Consider the following 19,456-nt stretch of genomic DNA (forward strand, 5'->3'; position numbering starts at 1 on the left):
CACAGCCAGTGGGGAGCGGGCCACGGTGTCAACTATTGTATTACACCTTAGTTTCTAATCAACAGCACTACGTGGTCTGCTCCCATATGGAGCCATGGAGCAGATGGGCAGGTCTGCAGCACCGGCTACTGGAGCCCAGGGCTTGCAGCAAACCAGGGAACACACTGAACTGACTGTCTTGCTGCACCTCAAGGTCTTTGCATCAAGTTTGCTCTGTACATGAGTAAAAATACTGGGGCTTTTTGGTTTGGGTTGGCTCAGGGTGGTGGGTGTTTTTGTTTTAGTTTCTTTTTTTTTTTTTTTTTTCTTTTTGTCTGCTACATCATCTCTCTCTCTCTTAGAACAAAAAATATCCAAACTGTTCCAACGCTTGCTCACGTATTTTCATGTCCTTTCAGTTCTCTCTTTTTTAACACTTGCCTAGCTTTATTGTGCTCACAGACAGAATATGAAACCCCATTCAGCCACATAGGCAAGAAGAGGTGGGAAAGAGCTGCCACATGGGATCAGACTAAAAGGCATTGTGTTTTCTGTCTGTGGAAGTAATCAGGAGTAAGAAGAGGATGAGGCGCACGTGTATCCTGTACACGTTGAGCTTTCCCTGCTATTTATTCTCCTCGCTGAGTGGGCCAGCAACTTTCTGAGCCACCAGGGGGACCCAAACTGCAATGGCTGTTCACCACCCTGGAATCTGTCTGCCTTCAATTTCTCTAGTTCCTCTTCAAAGGTATTTCAGAAGCCACAGATCTGTAAACGCTTTCCAGACAAAGCGAGTGGGGACCCTCACAGAGTGGAACTGTCAAGAGCAGAAGGGGCAGCGGAGTATTTGATTGGGGAGAACAGTCAAGATCTGTGCAATGTTTCTGCCATCCAAATTTAAGCGTGCTCAAAGTTGTCGAAGATAGGTCACATTTGTGTCTGCAAACCTCTGTAACAATGCAAGCCCCCCTTTTTTGACTGTACACTTGATAGTCCTCTGAATCTCAGGAGAATGGCACCTTTGTTCCCACAGGATCAAATGCAGTATTTCCCATGGGGAAGCCTGTTTGGAACACCACCTATTTCATGGGCTCTGCTGCAACTAAATGCACTACTCAAATAACAGTTGATCCCAGTACTGAAAAAAAAAAGATTATTTTAATCTTCTAGGGAAAGTACAGCGTCAACAAAGCCTTCAAATAGCACTAAAAATGTATTTTGAATGGAACAAAGCAGGATGAGAGGGAAGTTCAATAATGTCCAAGATGGAAGGAGAGCCATCTTCTAACTACTGACCTTGGAACGGTTGATCACATGACATCATATCACATCACAGCTGGTGAGAAGTTCACAGAAAATTAATTCCATTCAGTGTCTGATCCCACTGGCACCATTTAGTATGAATACATCAAATGACCACTTGTCTACACACTGCAAGAGTGGGGAGAAAAGACAGTCACTCTAGTGTCCTTGCACACTTTACTGCTGCTAGTACATAAACGAGTTTCTGAGGCAGGAGGCTGGCACACTGCAGGAACACATCCCCTCCAGTGAGAACACCTCCGTGTTGCTGGTTTGCAGTTAATTACCGTGTGATGGCCAAGCACCAACACCCGTCCCCAGCTGGTCGATCATGAGGCACCCACCCCACTTGAGCTTCCCGCCCTAAAGAACAAGAGCTGAGGTGGGATGGTGTTTGTGTTGGCTGCCATGTTGCACCCAGACCTGACCCATTGCCAGCACTTCCCACAGAAGTGAGGGGCCACCTGCAGTTACCCCAAAATAAGTTCAACTGAGTACTTTTTTCCCCATGTGGAAGATGGATGTAGTCAGTGAGGGTGAACATATCCTAATCATCGCATCAATTAAGTTCTTGTGCAGCTTCATTCACTATAAAGAATGCGTGTGGCCCTTCACATGGTAGTGTTTTCTCATCTTGCCTTACTGCTTTTTTACACATTTCACATAAAATAATCTCTTCCTTCTTCATGCTATTTTTATTTGTTTGTTTACTTAACTAATTAGTATTTTTCTATATTTTTATACTCACAACTAAGATTTTTATCTCTGTAAAATGTTCTCCATTTTTTAATATTGTGAAAGATTCGTTAAATTTATGTCAAATCAATTCTTTTGTAGTCTTTTCTCCTTCCTATATCTTCTACAGAAGTTCCAAGTCAGAGATCACAATCCCAAACAGTGTTAGGATCTTTACTGTATACAATTTGTTTTTTCTAAAATTTAGGACAAGAGCTTAAAAAAAATCTCCAAACACAAAGTGGGATTGCCATCCAGAAGAAATTAGTTACAAACCTTAGATCCATTCCAGGACTTCATTTACACTTTTCTTCAACACAAATCCCAGTATGATTATTTTTTTTTACTCACATGCTTGTCTCCATAAATGCACAGTTTTGTTCTTTAGGAAGCTGGACTATACCTGAGAAATAAAGTGGAACTACCAGCCACCACAGGCACTGCCCACCTCTGATGTTACTTCCAGACATAAGCTATCATGCTGCCCAGGTGAAGGTTATCCATCTCAAGAAGTCTCACTGCACATAAGCCAAGCTGAGAACTCCTTGTTATTGTTATGAAATGCAGAATGACTAACAAAACACGATTACCATGGTAATGATATATTAGCTGGTGCTTCTTAAGTAAAATATTACCTCTGAGTAATAGAAGAACTGTAGGGCTGAGTTTTCATTGCTGTTAGCTAGCTATACACTGAGAAAGAAAATTCCTTCAGGAAAATTCCAACTGAGACTTTTCCAAGAGCTTCTGTCTCATAGCAGCTCTCACCTTCCTTTCTTCCTCATAAATACACGCAGTGTGAGCTGTGAAAAAACAAAACAAACTAAAACATAGAAGATATCAGCCAGTTAGTTTTCCTAGAACAGGCTGATATTGCCAGTCCAACATTTCTATTGCCTTAGCCGGAAATAAAATTTCAAGTAGAAACAAAAAATTCTAGTAATCTATTCAGAGAAGCAATAAGCCACAATTATCCAGCACTATCACCAAGATACCTCCATAATGCAAAATCCATAGCAGTAAGAGTGACGCCAGACTGCACTTTCCTAAATGAACAAAGTATGAGCTATAAACACTCCCATGCATCTTTTGAGGGATATCTCATTACGGCAGGATATAATGGCCAATATTTCATACCTTTTTTTTTTTTTTAATGATACTAAACAGTAAGCCACACACTAAAACTAATAAGAAATCTTTCACTTGCCAGAGCTGGATGGTTCCATGTCGCTTATCAAATGTTCCCTATGCTATATTCTTTCTATAATGGCACTTCTGTTGGAGCTGAGCAACAATATGTAATTACACGCTTTATTGTTATAATTTGAGCCTCTGGGCATTGTGTTAGTGATGAGATTTTTTTTAAGCACTATCCTTTTACAGTGCTTTCAAAAATCACCTCTTCCTCCAATTTCCAGAGAATCTTAATTGTTAAGAGTACAGTCTCTAGCAAATGTTGTTGATTCAAATAACCAGAACTGAATGGTAACAAAGATTAAAGAGGGAGCATGGTGTGTGTGCAGTATGAGAAAGATTTTTACATTCTTGTTCTCTTGCACTACCTCTGCCTGTGCTCTTGGACAAGTCTTTGAACTCTCTTTCTAGGTACCATAACGTATGTTTAGCAGCAGAAAAGTGCTAACAGAAAAGGCCTTAACTCGATTTTTCTCATTTTTAACCTTCAGCCACCAACCTGACACGCCTGCACCGCAGCCACCCCAGACTTCATTTCGTGCTGCCATGAACCTGCACGCTGGAAGGGCGCAGCCCGAGGATGTGCTGTCTCCTGCACTTCAGGAGGGCTTTATGAGGATAATTTCTCGCAGAAGAAGGCACCGTTAACGGCCCTGCCGGCAGCCCCGCCGCCGTTGGCAGAGACGTGGGGCCAGTGGCGGGAAGGCCGAGGCCCAGCCCCAGCGGGCTGCCCCGGCCCGGGTGGCTCCACCGCCCGGCTGCCATGTGTTTGGTTTGGCCGCAGAATAAAACGAAGCCGCTTTCCCTGGGGGCCCCTTCGCTGAAGCGAGCTTTCCTGCGGAGCTCCCTGCGGAACAGGAGCGAATAGCCAGCACCTCACGCCGCCCTCCGCGGCCGAAGGCACCTCCCCCGGAGACGGGCCGCAGCGAAACTTCGCCTGGTGCCGGTGCGGGGAGGGAGGTGCGGGAAGAGGGAGGCGCTGCCGGCAGCGTCCCGCCCTCCCCCGGCCGGGCGCTGCGGAAGCGCAGGCCGCCGGGGCTGCGTCCCCGTCGGGCGCTCGGCGGCGAGAGGCGGAGCGAGAGCCCGGGCACAGCGGCATCTCTCCAAGAGCGGCCATCGCCGGGGCGCCATGGAGAAGCGCGGCCCGGTGCTGCACATCGTGGTGGTGGGCTTCCACCACAAGAAGGGCTGCCAGGTGAGGGGGCGCGAGTGCCGCCCGCCTCCTCGCCCGCCGGCGGGTGCCCCTCGCCTCCCGCCTCTCCGCTCCTGCGTCCTCCCTGCCCGCCCCGGGGCCCCCTCCCCGGCGCGGAGCGGCGCCTGCCCGGCTGCTGCTCGCAGCCTCCGGCCGGGAGGGCTTGAGCCCCTGCGGGAGCGGGCGCGTCTGATGGGGCTGGGGGGTCCTCTGCTTGAGCTCCGGGGGGCGGGTAAAGGAGCAGTTTGAAGCCGGCGGAGCGCGTCAGGGCCCGGTTGGCCGCGGCATCCTCCGCGGAGGGGAGCGGGCTGGGCTGGGGGTTCCCTCCGCCGCTGGGCGGGAGTGCCTGGCGGGGCCGTGACTCAGCCGGCTCCGGGCAGTTCGTGTGTACGTGACCGCTCCCTGCCCTGCCCAGCCTGGGCGCTCCCGCCGGGCGGCGAGGCGGGGCGAGGGCCGGCGGGGAGGGCGCCGCGCCGCAGGCCTGGCCCCCGTTCCGTGGGTGCTGGGAGGCAGCTCACATCGTGCCACCCGTGTCTACCGTCGGTCCTGTGCCTTTAGTACATTCAAGCAGAGAATTAAAGAGAAAAACCTCATTGTTTTTTTTAACCTACCTTGTGTTCCGCCCGGGCAGCACCGCGTTGAACTCTCTCAGGTACAACTTGCACACAAACAGCCGGATGGCGCCAGGGTGTAAGTCCACCCGTGGTTTAAATTTTCTTTGCGTGTCTCCTCCCTTCTTTCATATGTGCTTGACTGCTTCATGTGGCCTGTACGGTAGAAGAATTTTACGTTGCGCATTTCATAGGTATTTTATGGTTTTTTATATTTTTTTTTAACACTTGGAACAGGAGGTGCTGTTGCCCAGCTGGGCAGCACACGCAGTTGCTTTGCTGTGACAATATAATGCTGGACTTGCAGTGGGTCTTTTCTCATGGAACGTTCTTAGTCTTTACAAAAATTGCCAAAACAACCATGAATGTGATGGTTGTTATACAAGAATTCATCTGACATGAAGGTGTTTCATACAAGGTAGCAGAGTTAAATTAGTATTTGTTGATGCTTCAGGAAATAAAACAAGCACAGCATGGTAAGGTGTAAAACAATTCCTCATGCCAACAGAGGCTGAAGCGGAGGTGCAATAGCTCATTGTAGGTGTTCTGCCTCTTTTTCTGAAAGACTTGCATGGTTTTGTAATGCATCCTTTCTCCTCAGGCTGTCTAGAGGCTGCACACATGTGGATGTTCACAGGATCAGTTCTTGTGAAGTAATTGGATCATTTAGGTTGCAAGGGCTGTAATACTTATCAGTCATTTTCTTGTCAAATACTGTTAGGAGATGAGTGTTAGTTGGGTGTCTGTAGGAGGAAGTCCGCATTTTTGCCCTCACCTTGTGGGTGACCTCTTGAAGGAGACATAGGTTGGAGGAAAAAGCAGAGGTGGCTTTTGTTGCTTCTTTCGGGGTCTGTATTTATTTTCTTGTAACATTTTGTAGCGTTGATGCAAAGAAAAAAAAATCTAACCAAACACCAAACTATAAATTAGTAGCAGTGAATCTTGCTGCCAGTAAAATGTTTGCAGAAGTTCATTTTCAGGTGGCGTCAAAAATTGGGTCAGAATACTTGTAAACCAAAGTTTTCTTTAAGTACCTCAAGAAATAAACTGGAGAAGTTGGAGGGGAAACCAGCTGGAGGAGGGAACGAGGTAGCTATGTCCCAGGTAAAAGAACTGCAGGAATATAATGACAGTTGGTAGAACCACAAACAGCCAGGCTTCCTAAGGGAAATCTAACCAGAAATCTAATTTTAAATATATTCTACCTCTGACTTAGCAGATTTGTTACTGAACTATAAAAATAGTTTCCCAAAAGAACTCAAGGCAGGGAGCTGCGCAGCTATAGCCTAATGAGTTTGACATCAGTAGCATGGAATGCTCTAGAGAATTTTTGAAGCAGAGAATTAATTAACAACATGAAACTAAGTAGACTGAGTCCTGCGGGCATTCACTAAAGATGTATCATGCCCGACTGACCTGCATTTTTTGTAAGAATAAATGATTGATTTATGTTCTCTGTAAAAGACAGAGTAGTTTGAATCTGCCTGGAACTTGATAACAGATCACAAAGCACTACAAAAAAAGTGTAAAATCTGGTTTTTTTAAGGTACTGGAGGATTAGTACAAGAGCTGGTACTTGGGTAAGGAACAGTACGCAGAAGAGGAAGCAGCAGCACATTAGTGTCAGAAGAGGAACTACTTGTCTGAAAGGTGCTTTCAAGAGGTGTTTTTCAAGACTGAATTTGGCCCCACATAAGTGATGCTGGCATTGTTTACTCAGTAACCTCCAACTATGAGGAGCAAATTTGAGGAATCAGCATTACAAAGGAAGACTGGAATATCATGCAAGAGCTGGATGATGGAGAATGCTGAAATGGTAGAAATGGGGTACATTACGAAGTCATGCAATAAGAATGAATAATGACAGTATAGGCTTGGGAATTAACATGAGGAGACCTCTGGAAGAGAAAAGAGACAGCATATGATCAAGGAGATGTCACAGAATTGGTGCGTTTTGGGAGTGAGAGTGGCAACAAATGCAGTCCTGTAGTCCTATATTCTGTCACTTCCAGGAATGGACGAGATAGTCCTAGGGCAGTCTGTTTTCAAGGAGAACGTAGAAGATCTTGGCTAGGTAGGCTAACAAAATGGATGTTGAGGTTGTATTCGTGTGAAGACTGAGCTGCCTCTGTGAATATGGGAACATTCTCTATTTTTCCTCTCCTGCTTCTTCACAGCTGTAAAGCAGAGGTGGTTGTGTGGTAAGCTGAAATGGGGAACTGAGATGACCGAAAAGTAAGCCTTGTTTTCATGGTTTGGTTTTGAGCTGGTTGGTTCACAGGTTCTGTCTGCCAAGAGGACATCCGCGGAGGACAGCTGTACGCACACAAGACGACTAGTATGGGGGTACAAAAGAGTCTCTTGAAAGTGGCAGCCTAGGATTTTTCTTTTTGCTTGCAACGTTTAATAATGGCCTTTGAATTATTCATTAAGCCACTGCATTAAAAGCAATTGTGTTCCACGAGGCTTTGGAAAGTGAAAAACAAGGAGGAAAAATCAACTATTTAAAAGACAATGTCAGCACAGGAACAAGTGGATATGAACTGTCTGTGAATGCACTGCAGATTGCATACGAGAAACTATGATTTGTAGAAGAGCGAACTTCCAAAACTGTTTTCAAATGGCAGTAATTCAGAGTGAATTTGGGGAATTTAAGATTGAGAGATCATCCAGCTGGCCTGCCTGTCCTAACAGGAATTTACCTGGTGTGCCTGAGAAAGCTCCTTTTGGGTTCTGTGTTTCCACCTCTGTTTTCTCAAATAGTCTCACTAGTGAATGCATGTGAAGTTAGATGTTTTGATTAATTTCTTGATGCTAGCTGTTTTTATTAGCTGACTTTGTCTCTGAAGCTGTACTATGGAATGAAGGGGTTAGAAATATGCATGTGGTGTAAAGCTGATGTGTACAGAGGTGTGTAACTTGAAACTGAGCTCTGATGTGGATTCTCTGTCTGGGATTGCTGTTGGTGACAGATGTAATTGGATTCTTATTTGTTTTTAGTCAAGCGTTCTGGTTAGATCGTGATGTCTGAAGTGTACAGCTCTTCTTGTTGATTAAGAAGTGTTTAACCTATAGAGCAAAGACTTTTTATGTACAATTTGGAAATGTATAGGAACATCTTTTTTTTGCATAAACTTGAAAAACAATCCATAGGCATTTGTTTACAAAAGAGAGGGAGAGTCAAGAAACTGGTCGGATTCTGTGTGCCTTTTGACTGACAGCACAAGCACGATTGTTCCAAGGGCCCAGTGTTGTGCCATGGGTCATTTTGGCTGGGTGAAGTAAGATTATGTTAGAGACAAAGTGGAGGTTTACCATACGTATGTTGTTTAGTCTGAGGATGCAGTTTCCTGTGCAACTGTTAAAAATCTGGACCTGCTGCTTACTGTTAGGAAGGCTTTGTGCTGTGTGAAAGAAGCATGTTGCATTTTCCAACTGAAAACCCTTAACACATTGGAAGGAGTTTGCTGTAGCAAGTGTGGATTAAGCTTTCGGGGAAACTGTAGGCTTTTGTTTGCTTACATGAGCAGATTGCCAGCCTGCTTCTTTGAGCCTCTTAGTTACTGACTTGGACTGTGATAGCAATGAGATCGTCAAAAAGCGCTGGTTGCTGTATCTCTTTGCCAAGGAGAAGAGGTAGTTACAGCGAGGGCTTAGAGAATGGGAGGAGAAGCCTGGCTGGACACTACGTTTACCTAGCATTTGACACATTCTCAACAGGTCTGTTTAAGGGAAGGACAATTGTTGTGAAGCAGGCATGGGGACAGGTTGCTCTGCTTTGTACGAACCAGCTGAATTGTTACAGGACCTTCCTCAATGTATAATTAAATAGCGAATGTCCTGAAATGGGCAGAGCTCGATCAGGGTTTTCATTCATCTGAAATGACAAATATTTAATTAATATTAAAAAAAAATTGCATCTTTGATACCTATTTGCTGCTATTAAGAGGAGTTGCCTAAGGAGAAAGGAACAGCAAACACAGCCCTTCATTGTATCTACTCACTCATACTCTTGTCTGTTTATGTAAAGCACATGGTTTTGGTGTGGAAGGAGTTTTTACATGCTTCTTGGGTTCTACAGGGCTGAAATCATGAAAGCATTGGGCCATAAACTGATAGAAAGGGCAGCCTGCCCTGGAAGTGGTATGTTCAGTTTTGGAGTATCAGTAGCTGGTTGACTCATTAGTTACTGGTCCAGCTCCCTGGCTCTTATTACGTTCTGTTGGTCTCCTCGGTCGGTACAGGATGGTTAGACTTGAATTTTGGGTAAGTTTGTGCCCTTCTTCTGTAGTAGCTGGTAACAAATTCCTCAGTAGTTTTCAGGAGCTGTAGCAGCTAGTGGCTAGTGATTTTAGAGCAAATAAGGGGAAAAGGTTTGGTTTTTTTTCAGAGTCATGAAATACTTCCTCTCATTACAACTGAGCAAGAAAACACTTAATTTGCCTTACAGTATTTTAACTTTTGAAAACATTAAATGGTGTGGAAAGTCTGTATCTGTCTTATGATTGAGATCTTTAGCAAAAATGTAACGTGAACCTTTAGTAGTAGATGCAAGTTGTGTGTTGAAAAATACATGGAGGTACCTTTGCTTTATGGTGAAGGTGGAAGAGTGAGAGCCATGAGGTGCAGTTCTCCACTAGTGATCCTGTGTGTCACCATCCTCATTTGAGCTCTCTGTGTCCGAGCTTTATTTACATGCGGAGGCAGAGAGATAACAGTCTCTGAGGGTGTAGAAGGCTTAAAATAACCTGAATACTCTAAAAATCACTCATTTGAAGGTAAGAGAGGTACCCACAAGTCTCTGTAAGCCCCCAGCTGGTTGCTGAGGAAGTAGATGGTGCCTTTGCTACTCTACTGCTTGACCCAGAACAATAATCTCTATCTTCTCTTAACGCTATGAGGCGTTGAGTCTATTACATCTGTGTAAACTCAGGCCCTGTGTCACCAGCAGTCAGGCCATACGTAATCTCACATCACTTAGTGCAAGGCCCAGCTTTTGTGCACTCCAAGTCCTGAGCAGTTCTGCAGATCACGTCTGACCTTGTGTGGTAGATGAACATTGTCTCATGTGTCCTCTCAAGGCTTGACTGCCTTCCATACTGGTCTTGATTTAAAAACAGGCATTTCCAACTGTGTTGTGGCAAAGAAAAGTGTTGGTAGTGGGGAAAGTGCTGTGCGTGTGTCATTGACTTCTCACATTGCGGGTTACTTTTGTTTGCCTGGAATCCTTGTTCTGTAAAACAATGGCAGCTGATTTTGACCCACTTCTCTGTACACCAGTGGAGAAATACACTTCAAACTTGCTGTCACAGACATGGGAGTGGATTGTTGTAAATACCTAAAGGCATATTCCTGTGGAATCCCAAAGTTTGTCCTAAGGATCTTTAAAGTACTTTAAATTTTTAATGTAGATGCTTTCTTCGAAGTAGAGTCTGAGTTGCCTGCCTGTGTGGGAATGTTTTTGTGTGGACTGCATTTGAAGAACAGTCCCCCGTCTTGCCTGACCATAGATTTTCTTCCTGGCATGCAAAGGAAGGTCAAGTTCAGGAATGAAACAGCTGATACCTAGGTTTTAGAGAAGAGCCTGGATGTGATCTTTGAGAGGGAAGAATGCCCCTTAAGACTTCTTCCCTTCCTGAATTGTGTATGTGCTCCTCCTGTCATTTGAGAACTTCAGGTACTTGAGTTCTGGAAGGTAATGCCTGTGATCTGCAGAAATCAGTATGTAACGTGGCCTGAGAAATTGTTGGCAAGTTAGGCTTGACTTTGTTTGCACAATTAGGAGATGTCTAAGGAATGAAAGAGTTCAGTCTGTTCTTTTTATCGGCTTCGAGAACTGCTTATAGTTCCAGGTCTTCTGCGCCCCTGATTGTAGCACTTGTTTCCAAGAGGGAAATACTGAAGTTGCCCTCTTCAGTAGGTGCCACGGGCAGCCTTTCTGGAGGCATCTTTCTTTTCTTTTGTTAGGGGGAACACTTTTAGCTTGTCTCATTCTGTTTGTTTGTTTGCTGTCTTTCTTTGAATACTCTGCTTTACTGGAGAATTGCGTTTTTCTTTTTGTGATCTCTGCCAACCCAGTAGCTGCTGTGATTCTGTTAGATGGGCTTGACTCTCTTGACCATGTAAGTGAAGTGTATGCTTTGTTGTCTTTAAAGTCCTTGTGTCGTTGTTTTGGGGAGCACATTGGGCAGGTATTATGCAATAGGCAATCTCTACTGATTAAACAAGTTCTTGTTAAAGGAACAACAGAAACAAAAAATAACTCAAAAAGGAACTAGGCTGGAATCAAGCCGAAGAGCTTTGTTCCTGGCTCTATTGGTGATAATGTGTAAATATAAGTACAATTCCTCTGTTTTTGTTCCCTGCTTGTAATAATATTATTTAAGCACTTCAAAGGGCCATTTTAAGCATGAAATCTTTTGAAGAAATTAATAGTAGCATACATCAAGTATCAAAGATTAGCCTGTTGTCTAAAATATATGGAATTGCTTATGTTCAACAGGTTGAAACTTTGAAAGAAACTTTTAGTTTTTATTAGAAAGTCTATTCAAAATAGCATGGGATGCTAATGATTTTAAATGCATAATACATTGCTGAGTACACATTGCTGTCTTACAGTTCTTTAAACAATACCACAGATTCTGATCTTGTTTGTAGAAATAATGATGGGTTCCACTCTTTGCATGTCTATGTAATCCACTTATTTAGTGTTTTGTGTTCGTTGTTCAAGAAAAACTCCCAGGTATGGTGGATTTTTGTTTGTTTTGCTTCTTTGTTTAGTTTTTCAAGCTTTAAAGAGCATTGTACTTTGATAATCTTTCAGTTGCTTCCTTGAAGTCCTGAACAGAAAGTATTTCTGTGGAGGATTCCATACTGGATATTTTCTCCATAGTTGCCCTGATACCTACTTACAGTTATGTAACACTTCCCATAGTCATCGTCATTAACTTTTGTCTTATGATCTGTCTGTTCTTTGTATGTGTCATAACATCCGAGTAGTTAGTTAAACATTCTATACCAGGAATCTTGACCTTTCTCTTGAATAAATGCATGAATGGTAAATCGGTGAAATATGTCTTTCTGTACCTTCGTCACACTTGTCATCTACCTGTTTCAGAATGCTTTCAAAGAGTAACTCAGGCTCTCAGCACTTGTATAAAGGTGGCAACTTAGTTTACATACATACATAATAAAGAGAGGTTCAAAGCTGTAAAAACACTGAACAGAGATCACTCCATATGGAGTAAATTGAAACTTGCAAGTCTCAACTTTGTGTTCTGTGTCCTTATTCCTATTGCCTTATTTCATTATAGTGTATAATTCTGGTAATCCATCCCATAGCTTATATGTGGTGCTGAATTATTACACTGAGGTGGGCTTCTTGTTTCTAAAAGCACTCAGAAAGTTGTGGGTATAAGATGTGAAAGCAACTTCCTTGCCTGCTCTGACATTGCTCTGCTTGGCTGCCCAGGGAAGTGGTTGAGTCACCACCCCTGGAGGTGTTGAAAAGACGTAGAGATGAGGCTCTTAGGGACGTGGTTTAGTGCCAGAGTTAGGTTATGGTTGGACTCAATGATCTGAAGTGTCTCTTCCAACCAAAATTATTCTACGACATGCTGGGGGATAGGGCACAGGGCTGCTCTTCCTTGGGGTTACCCAGAGCAAGAGTGTGTTCTGTACATCACGATGTTACTGTGTTTGTGTAGCTTCTCAGCCTCATGCTTGGCAGTGAGCCAGATTTATCTACTCTCAGGAGTAAATCTAATCTTAAAACTTGTAAGGAAGGAGCACGTTCACTAAGAGCCATTCTGGGACCATCAGACATCCCTGTACCTGGGTGTGCTCACTGAGAGCCGATGGGTGCAGCAGGTTGTGCAGGTGGAAAACCGGCTGCTGCTGATCCTGGTCTGTACAAGTCGCTGTGCGGGGCAGAGGTAACTCAGAAGTAGAGCCCAGGGTTGCCCTCTCTTGTTTCACTGAGGAAGCTGCCCTCACTGGTACCTTGTATCTTCTTAAGAGTTGGTCCTATATGAATTCTAATTGCTTTCTGTAAGACCACAGTCTTGTCTTGAGGGCACAATGTTCCCTGGCAAGTCCCCAGTGCTGGAAGGGCTGCAATAGTGTTATGTTTCTCTTCTGGGAGGAGTGTGGGGTTTTGTTTGTTGTTATTTACTTTCTTTGAGGAGACCGATAAGAGAAAATTCCCAAGCACGGGATTTACGTCTGACTTGAGCTGTATGACTATAAAGTGTTAAGTAATTGAAAAGAGTGTCTAAAATGCATACTAGCATGACTTTGAAAACAAATGTGAGGTTTCAGTGAGTGTTTCAGGTTATTTTATCTTTTGAGAGCCAGAACTTAATTAACCTAGTCAGAGTTTCCAAAGCAAATTTGAATGGTTATATTGCACATCTGTAGGAATACAAATGGTGTATTAAAACTTGTGTAAGTGGCCACCCTATAGCTTTAGTGATACAAGAAGATGGGGATGTTCCAATTCCAGGAACTGGAAGGATAGTAGAGACTGTGCACAATCTCTTTGTAATACGTGGATTTCCTTCGCTGTTACTGCGTGTGTATGTGATGGATTTCAAAATATATTTCTATAAATATGTATCATACATATTTATTCTACATGTACATATTTATCTAAATATGCATATGCATGATAGTTATTGCAGACATACCTATTTATATACATATATAATGTATTAATATACTTTAAAATCTGTTGTTAGTGCTCATTATACTACTGCATAGGCATGATTGTTATATGGATGGGCTCTTCAACCTGTAGATCCTGATCTCTTGGTTCTGTCATACAACAGTGGGAAAAGTTTGTCATTTAAATCTGACTAAATTGTGATTTAAGTAATACATTTTTCTCAGTGCTGAAAGACTGACACTGTTCTTATATTTTCATTTCGCTGTGTGCTGCACAGTGAATCAGATAAAATCAGTGATTCAGATATTATGGTGATTCAGATAAAATCATTGGCGTGCTGGTTTTCTCCACATTTGGCTGTACTAGGACTATTATATCAAGGAATCTTATTTTAAAAATCTGTTTCAAGTGACGAACAAGTACGGACTTACTTGAAATGAGGAATCAAGTTTTAGGTGTAATTTTAATCTTTTGGGATTTGTTAGGTTTTTTTTTGCACTGCTGCTTAGCATTATACTCAGTGCTCAACATCCATCTGCTTTTCTTTCTTAAATGAGAGAGGAAGAATTGGTATCCTCTAAATGAAATGTATTGAAATGATTTATGAAAGGAAAAGTTTTTCTAAATGTTGTGAGTGGGTTTTGCTGATCTCCCTGTTTTTCATTTGAAGCAATTATTCTACCTATTTGTGCAGTACAAGCAATCAGAGAGATCATCAAAGTAGTTGTTTAGAAAATTGAATGGGTTTGCTCCCAGTAACTTAGATTCTGCCACTTACTCAAAGCATCCTTGTCTTTAACATAATACTGTCATTGTAAATAATTCAGATTTTTTCAGAGATTTGAGATAAAATCCCCTCTCCATTGGACCCATGGAAAAACTTATTTGGGTCTAGATTTTTTTCATTTTTAGTCTGAAGTCTTCAAAAATACCCATGTTAAAGAGGGAAGCTTATATTGTGACTGCGCTGAGAGGGTTTAACCTGTTAAGTGGAGTAGTTCAAACATGTGACAGTAGATGGAGTGAAGACAGAGAGTTTATACTGACTTGCCAGTGCATTTTAAATTATCACTGTTTAGTGTTTGCGGAGGTTCTCACTGTGATTGTTAACACTTAACGCTTATCACAGATGAGGAAAACAACCTTACCTGAGTATAAAGTTCACCAAAAATTAATGCCAGCTACCTGTCTGATGTTTGAGTGTGATAGTTTAAGAAGACATGCACATGTATTTTGGAAATTCCTCTTTTATCAGTGTCCTTTTTTTAACCTCTCTTCTGATTGTGTGCTTGTAATTTAGTAGAAGACAGAATCAATGCATTTTTCTAAAGAAAAACTATCATGTTACTTCCTAAATGTAGGAACTGAAATATGTTTCTTATTGCCTGCAGTCTTCTTAACTGCAAGTTAATGAATGTCTAGTAAATCTGTTCTGGCTATGGAGTCCCTTTAAAGACAATGAACCAGAACAGATTACCTGGATGTTTCTTTTAATTCAACAAACAGAATAGTACTGTGTTTTAGCAGGTGGTTTGCATCTGAACTGTTAGATTCAATACAAACTGCATATAAAAGTTTAGTTAACACAGCAGAATTAGCAAAACATAAAACTGTTGCTTCAAGAAATTCAGTTCTATTTCAGTTGGGTTTTTTTAACTTGGTAATCCACAAGAGTTGAAATAATTTATGTAGTGAAGAGCACAGTTATTTATTTTTCCACTAAATCACAGCACAGTATTCTGTATTGATACTTAGTTCTGAAATCCATCAAGAGCTTTTTACAGAAGAAGATAATCTGAACAGGCAGAGAGCATACCTCTTTGTAATACATAGGTTTCCTTCACTGTTACTGTGTGTGTATGTGATGGATTTAAAAAGATTTTTATATAAATATATATCATACATATTTATTCTACATGTACAGACACCCCTGATGCTTGGCAGAGTGAGAAATGAGTGGAGATTCTAGTAGTTCATGTTTTATGTAGTTTATTCTGACGTTTTTGAGAAGTCCAGCTCTGAATTTGAATTTCATTTCGTTGAGGAGTCTCTCTTAATTTACTTGAGGAGACAAAAAACTCTAAAATCTGCTATGGCAGTCAGCTCTGAAAACTTGCATGTATTTCTTTGTTCCTGTTGATTACTGAGCTGTATTAAAATACTTTATTTCTGTTGTTGGTGGTCATTTTTTATAATGCATATATGTATTAATGACAAATAGGGAAATTGAAGAGTATGTTTATGCATGCATGGACTTACGTAAAGATCCATTGTATTTAAATAAAAATGAGGTCCTCTTTCTTAATTCTGTGAAGAGGGAGAAAAAGATCTGTGACACAGGTCTCTTCTGTAGTCCCATTTCATCTCCCTGTCATGGTCAGTCTTGGGTTTAAGGTGGAAGATGAGAAAAAAATATCTTCTTTTTTATTTTAAGTGGCTTTAACCAGGAACACTGTACTGTACAGTTTCTGTACAGTTTGCACGCATGGGCTGAGGCTCCAGTTGTTCAAAAACTCAGAAGTGATAGAACTGAGATTCTCTCTACCCCATTATTATAACTTTTGTACATGTGTACTGCTCAGTTTCAAGATTTTCAAGAGCTGTGGGGGTTTGGCTTTTTTTTTTTTTTTTTTTTTTTAAGGCTACTCAATGCTCTTGTAAGACTTTGATTTTGAAATAATGCTTTTTCTATGCAAAGGATTCCTAACACCACTTGTGGCCAATGCAAATTGAGGCGAGCAGGCTAGAAGTCTAGAAGATGAGGAGTCGTTAGGATGAGTTTCACCTGCATTAATTCAGTCATCTGCAAGTTAGACTTAGGAGTGTGAGCTGGCTCTATTCAGAGACAATGGAAAGAAACAAATCAGGTGAATCATCCTCTGCAGGTGTCTGTTTTCTCTGACTGTGCAGAGTGCTTAGGAAAACTGTTCCAGAGATCTGGCTTTTTGACATGAATCCCACCTGCAGTGAGTACTTGTGAAAAAGCTTGACTTAACTCTTTGAAATGAAATCACTGGGAGCTCTCAAGGCAGAGGGAGTTCTCCATGGCATTGCATGCTGTCCTGGCTGTTGGATTGTCCTTTTTCTGCTTTTTTATAACTTCCACCTTCTCAGACGGTACTTCTATAAGCAGCAATCTATTAAACTATACAACTGTGATTCCTCTTTGGAAACCAGGGTACTTCCTACGTGGATCCTCTTGGGGATGGGGAGGAATAGTGTGCTATAAAGTGAATCAGATCTATCATAAAGTATATCCGTAAAATAGATTATTTAGGGCCATGTATATTAGGGCCTGGACACATTCCTGTGTAACCTCATCTAGGTGTTCCTACTCCAGCAGGGGGATTGAACTAGATGATCTTTCAAGGTCCCTTCCAATCCCTGACATTCTGTGATTCTGTGATGTAAACAATCTTAGTTCTGCTTCATCCGAGTTCTGTGATCTTCTCTCACTGATACACATGCATACAGAAGTCTCTAGAACACATACTATTGAAAGAAGCAAACTAATATAAAACAAGGTTATCAGCAGTGTCATTAATGCCTGTTGAATTTGATTTGGAACAGTCAGAGCCTGCAGAAATCCCTGTTGCTGGGAGTATCCGATAGTGTTGACAGTTTATTGTGAGCTGGAACAAAGCGGTTCTTCTGCAGATTTCACGCTGTCAAAAGAACAGAGGAGCCAGATCTCTCATCTTTATTCTGGACTTTAAAAAGGAGTATTCCTTAGTGAATATATGTTTTTCATATAATTTGAATTTTCCTACCCTTCTTTCCTTTAAATATGTCTTCTAATTAATTATTTTGGTTGGAGAGCAAAATACAATTTTAATTCTGTGAGTGCGTGGAAGCAATGATGTCTTAGGTCCTTACAGAATTTCCTTGTCAAGAATAGTGCTTTGGAGGTATTGACTGAAATCTAAGGGTCCCAGTATTATTCTGTATTCCATGGAAAAAAGCTCCTGCAGAGCGTGAATCTGACCCCTTTCTGTTGGCCATGCACTGAAACAAAATACCTGCTTCAGGACATTAGTGTAGATGCTCCTTGACTATCTTTAAAACTTAGCAATAAATAAAGCATGGTTCGTAAGGTTACTCCTCCTGCAAGAATCCAGTAACAATTCTGTTTACAGTGTTTTCAGCCAGCAAGTTTGAATCTAGACAGTGTCAAATTGTGTGATACAACCCTCTTCTCTATGCAGATACTTATCTGAAGCTTCTAACATTTTAATTTTCTTACAATATGTGTTTTGAAAAGGATAGGAGGGAATTATTAGGATTTATAAGTGTGCTAACTGGTACGCAGTTTCTCTGCTCCCTGTACGGTTGCTAATTCCAGTGTTTGTCTCTCCTTTGGAAGTCAGATGCTCTTCTATTTTGCTTAATGGCATATTTTGTTTAAAAGGCTCTATGGATTTTTTATAAGTAACTCCAAGTCAGGGTCTGGATTCCTTCTGCCTTCCCCTGCCAAAATTAATCCTTTCTCTATTGCATGTTTGTTGTTGAGATTTTTTTCCATCCCCTTGCATAATTATTCTTTGTGGGTTACTTACCTTTAGCTCAGGACTTCGGTCTTTCACCAGGCCTTGCTTAGTTGGTTGGGTTTTTTTGTGGATATTTTCAAGATATCTTTTGTAATACAAGAACAAGAAAATTCGATACGGATACAGCAAGTAGCAAGGCTGGTTTCTTGTGGCATTTTCGTGTTCTTTGTGCTTTTTTTTTTCCAAGTTGGCAACAGTTGTAGAAAGAGTGACACCGTGTGTTAAGGTGAAGAATATCACTTTTCTTGATTTGTTTCCCATTTCTTCAATACTCTCTTCTATGACAGTGATTTTATCATCCATCAGATGTTAAGGTTTTCTGTGTGCTTTTTTATTTTCATGTGTACATTTTACAGCTCATTATTTTATTGCTAAATGTCCTTCAAGAGAAGTTGCATTATCTTTAAGCAGTTTATTTTACTGATAAATTTGTGTTTAGATTTTGTTCAGTAATTTTAGAAGTGCATGTGTGGAAAAAAGAGTTAGTGAAGGTGGCTGGAAACCCAGAGAGGTCTCCATAGGAAGAGAAGATGGAAGGATAGTGCTGTGAATATGCTGATTGTGAGGATCTGTGGTAGATGTGTAGTGTAGTGTGAGGAACAGAAAGGTTGTCCCTGTTACTGGGAAAAAGAGGTAAGTGGCAAATAAATGAATGAGGGAGAGGAGAGGAGAGGACTTGGGGAAAGGAAGAGGAGGCCAGTGTGTGGCATGCATTGCAGTCAAAGCCATAAAAATATTTAAAAGCAGTATTTTGTTGTTAGTGTAGTTTCTGCGATTATTCAGCATCCAGGTGGGTAAAATAGAGGCTTGCACCCGTTAAGAGTGTTACCTTGTTGTGAGTGCTTGAGGGGCTGAGAAGCCCAATGTGGTTCCAGGCTGGGTGTGCCCCCGCAGTGACCCTGCCTGTCACTGGTGCAGCGATGCATTGTTCGCTGTGTGCGTACTGAGGAGAAGATTTTCAGCTGTTGGGTGATGTTTTCTGCTTGAACATCTGCTTTGTGTTTCTCTGGAGGAGAAGGGACTATGCTGGATGGAAGATCTGTAGAAGACAAATCTGCTCAGGGCCTGTCGGTGCGACCACACAAGTCAGTCCATGGGTGCTTTAGAGGAAGAGACAAGGAAGGCTCGCAGGAAGCGAAACTTTTTCATACCATTGCTAAAGAAAAGGTGCTAGGCTGAGTCACAGAGGCTTGCTTGTTTGCTAACAGTAATGGATTCTTTCTTTGACATC

At 41.9% G+C, this 19,456-nt stretch overlaps 1 protein-coding gene across 4 annotated transcripts in view; it reads left to right on the forward strand.

Annotated features, from left to right (window-relative positions):
- The first annotated feature begins 4,169 nt into the window (after positions 1 to 4,169).
- AVL9 (AVL9 cell migration associated) overlaps positions 4,170 to 19,456 on the forward strand; it is a 41,689-nt gene continuing 26,402 nt past the window's right edge. For 2 of the 4 annotated variants that reach the window (XR_010470877.1, XM_065055135.1), the window contains exon 1: positions 4,170 to 4,405. Coding sequence is in view for 3 of the 4 variants with exons in the window: in XM_065055135.1 (XP_064911207.1) it covers positions 4,340 to 4,405 (66 nt within the window). In the remaining variant the exon portion in view is untranslated. Of the gene's footprint in view, positions 4,406 to 5,110; positions 19,393 to 19,456 lie in introns of those variants that run through there. The other 2 variants (XM_065055136.1, XM_021284128.2) reach the window with 2 other exon arrangements.

This window comes from Columba livia, chromosome 2 (assembly GCF_036013475.1).
Source record: "Columba livia isolate bColLiv1 breed racing homer chromosome 2, bColLiv1.pat.W.v2, whole genome shotgun sequence".
Lineage (NCBI taxonomy): Eukaryota > Metazoa > Chordata > Aves > Columbiformes > Columbidae > Columba > Columba livia.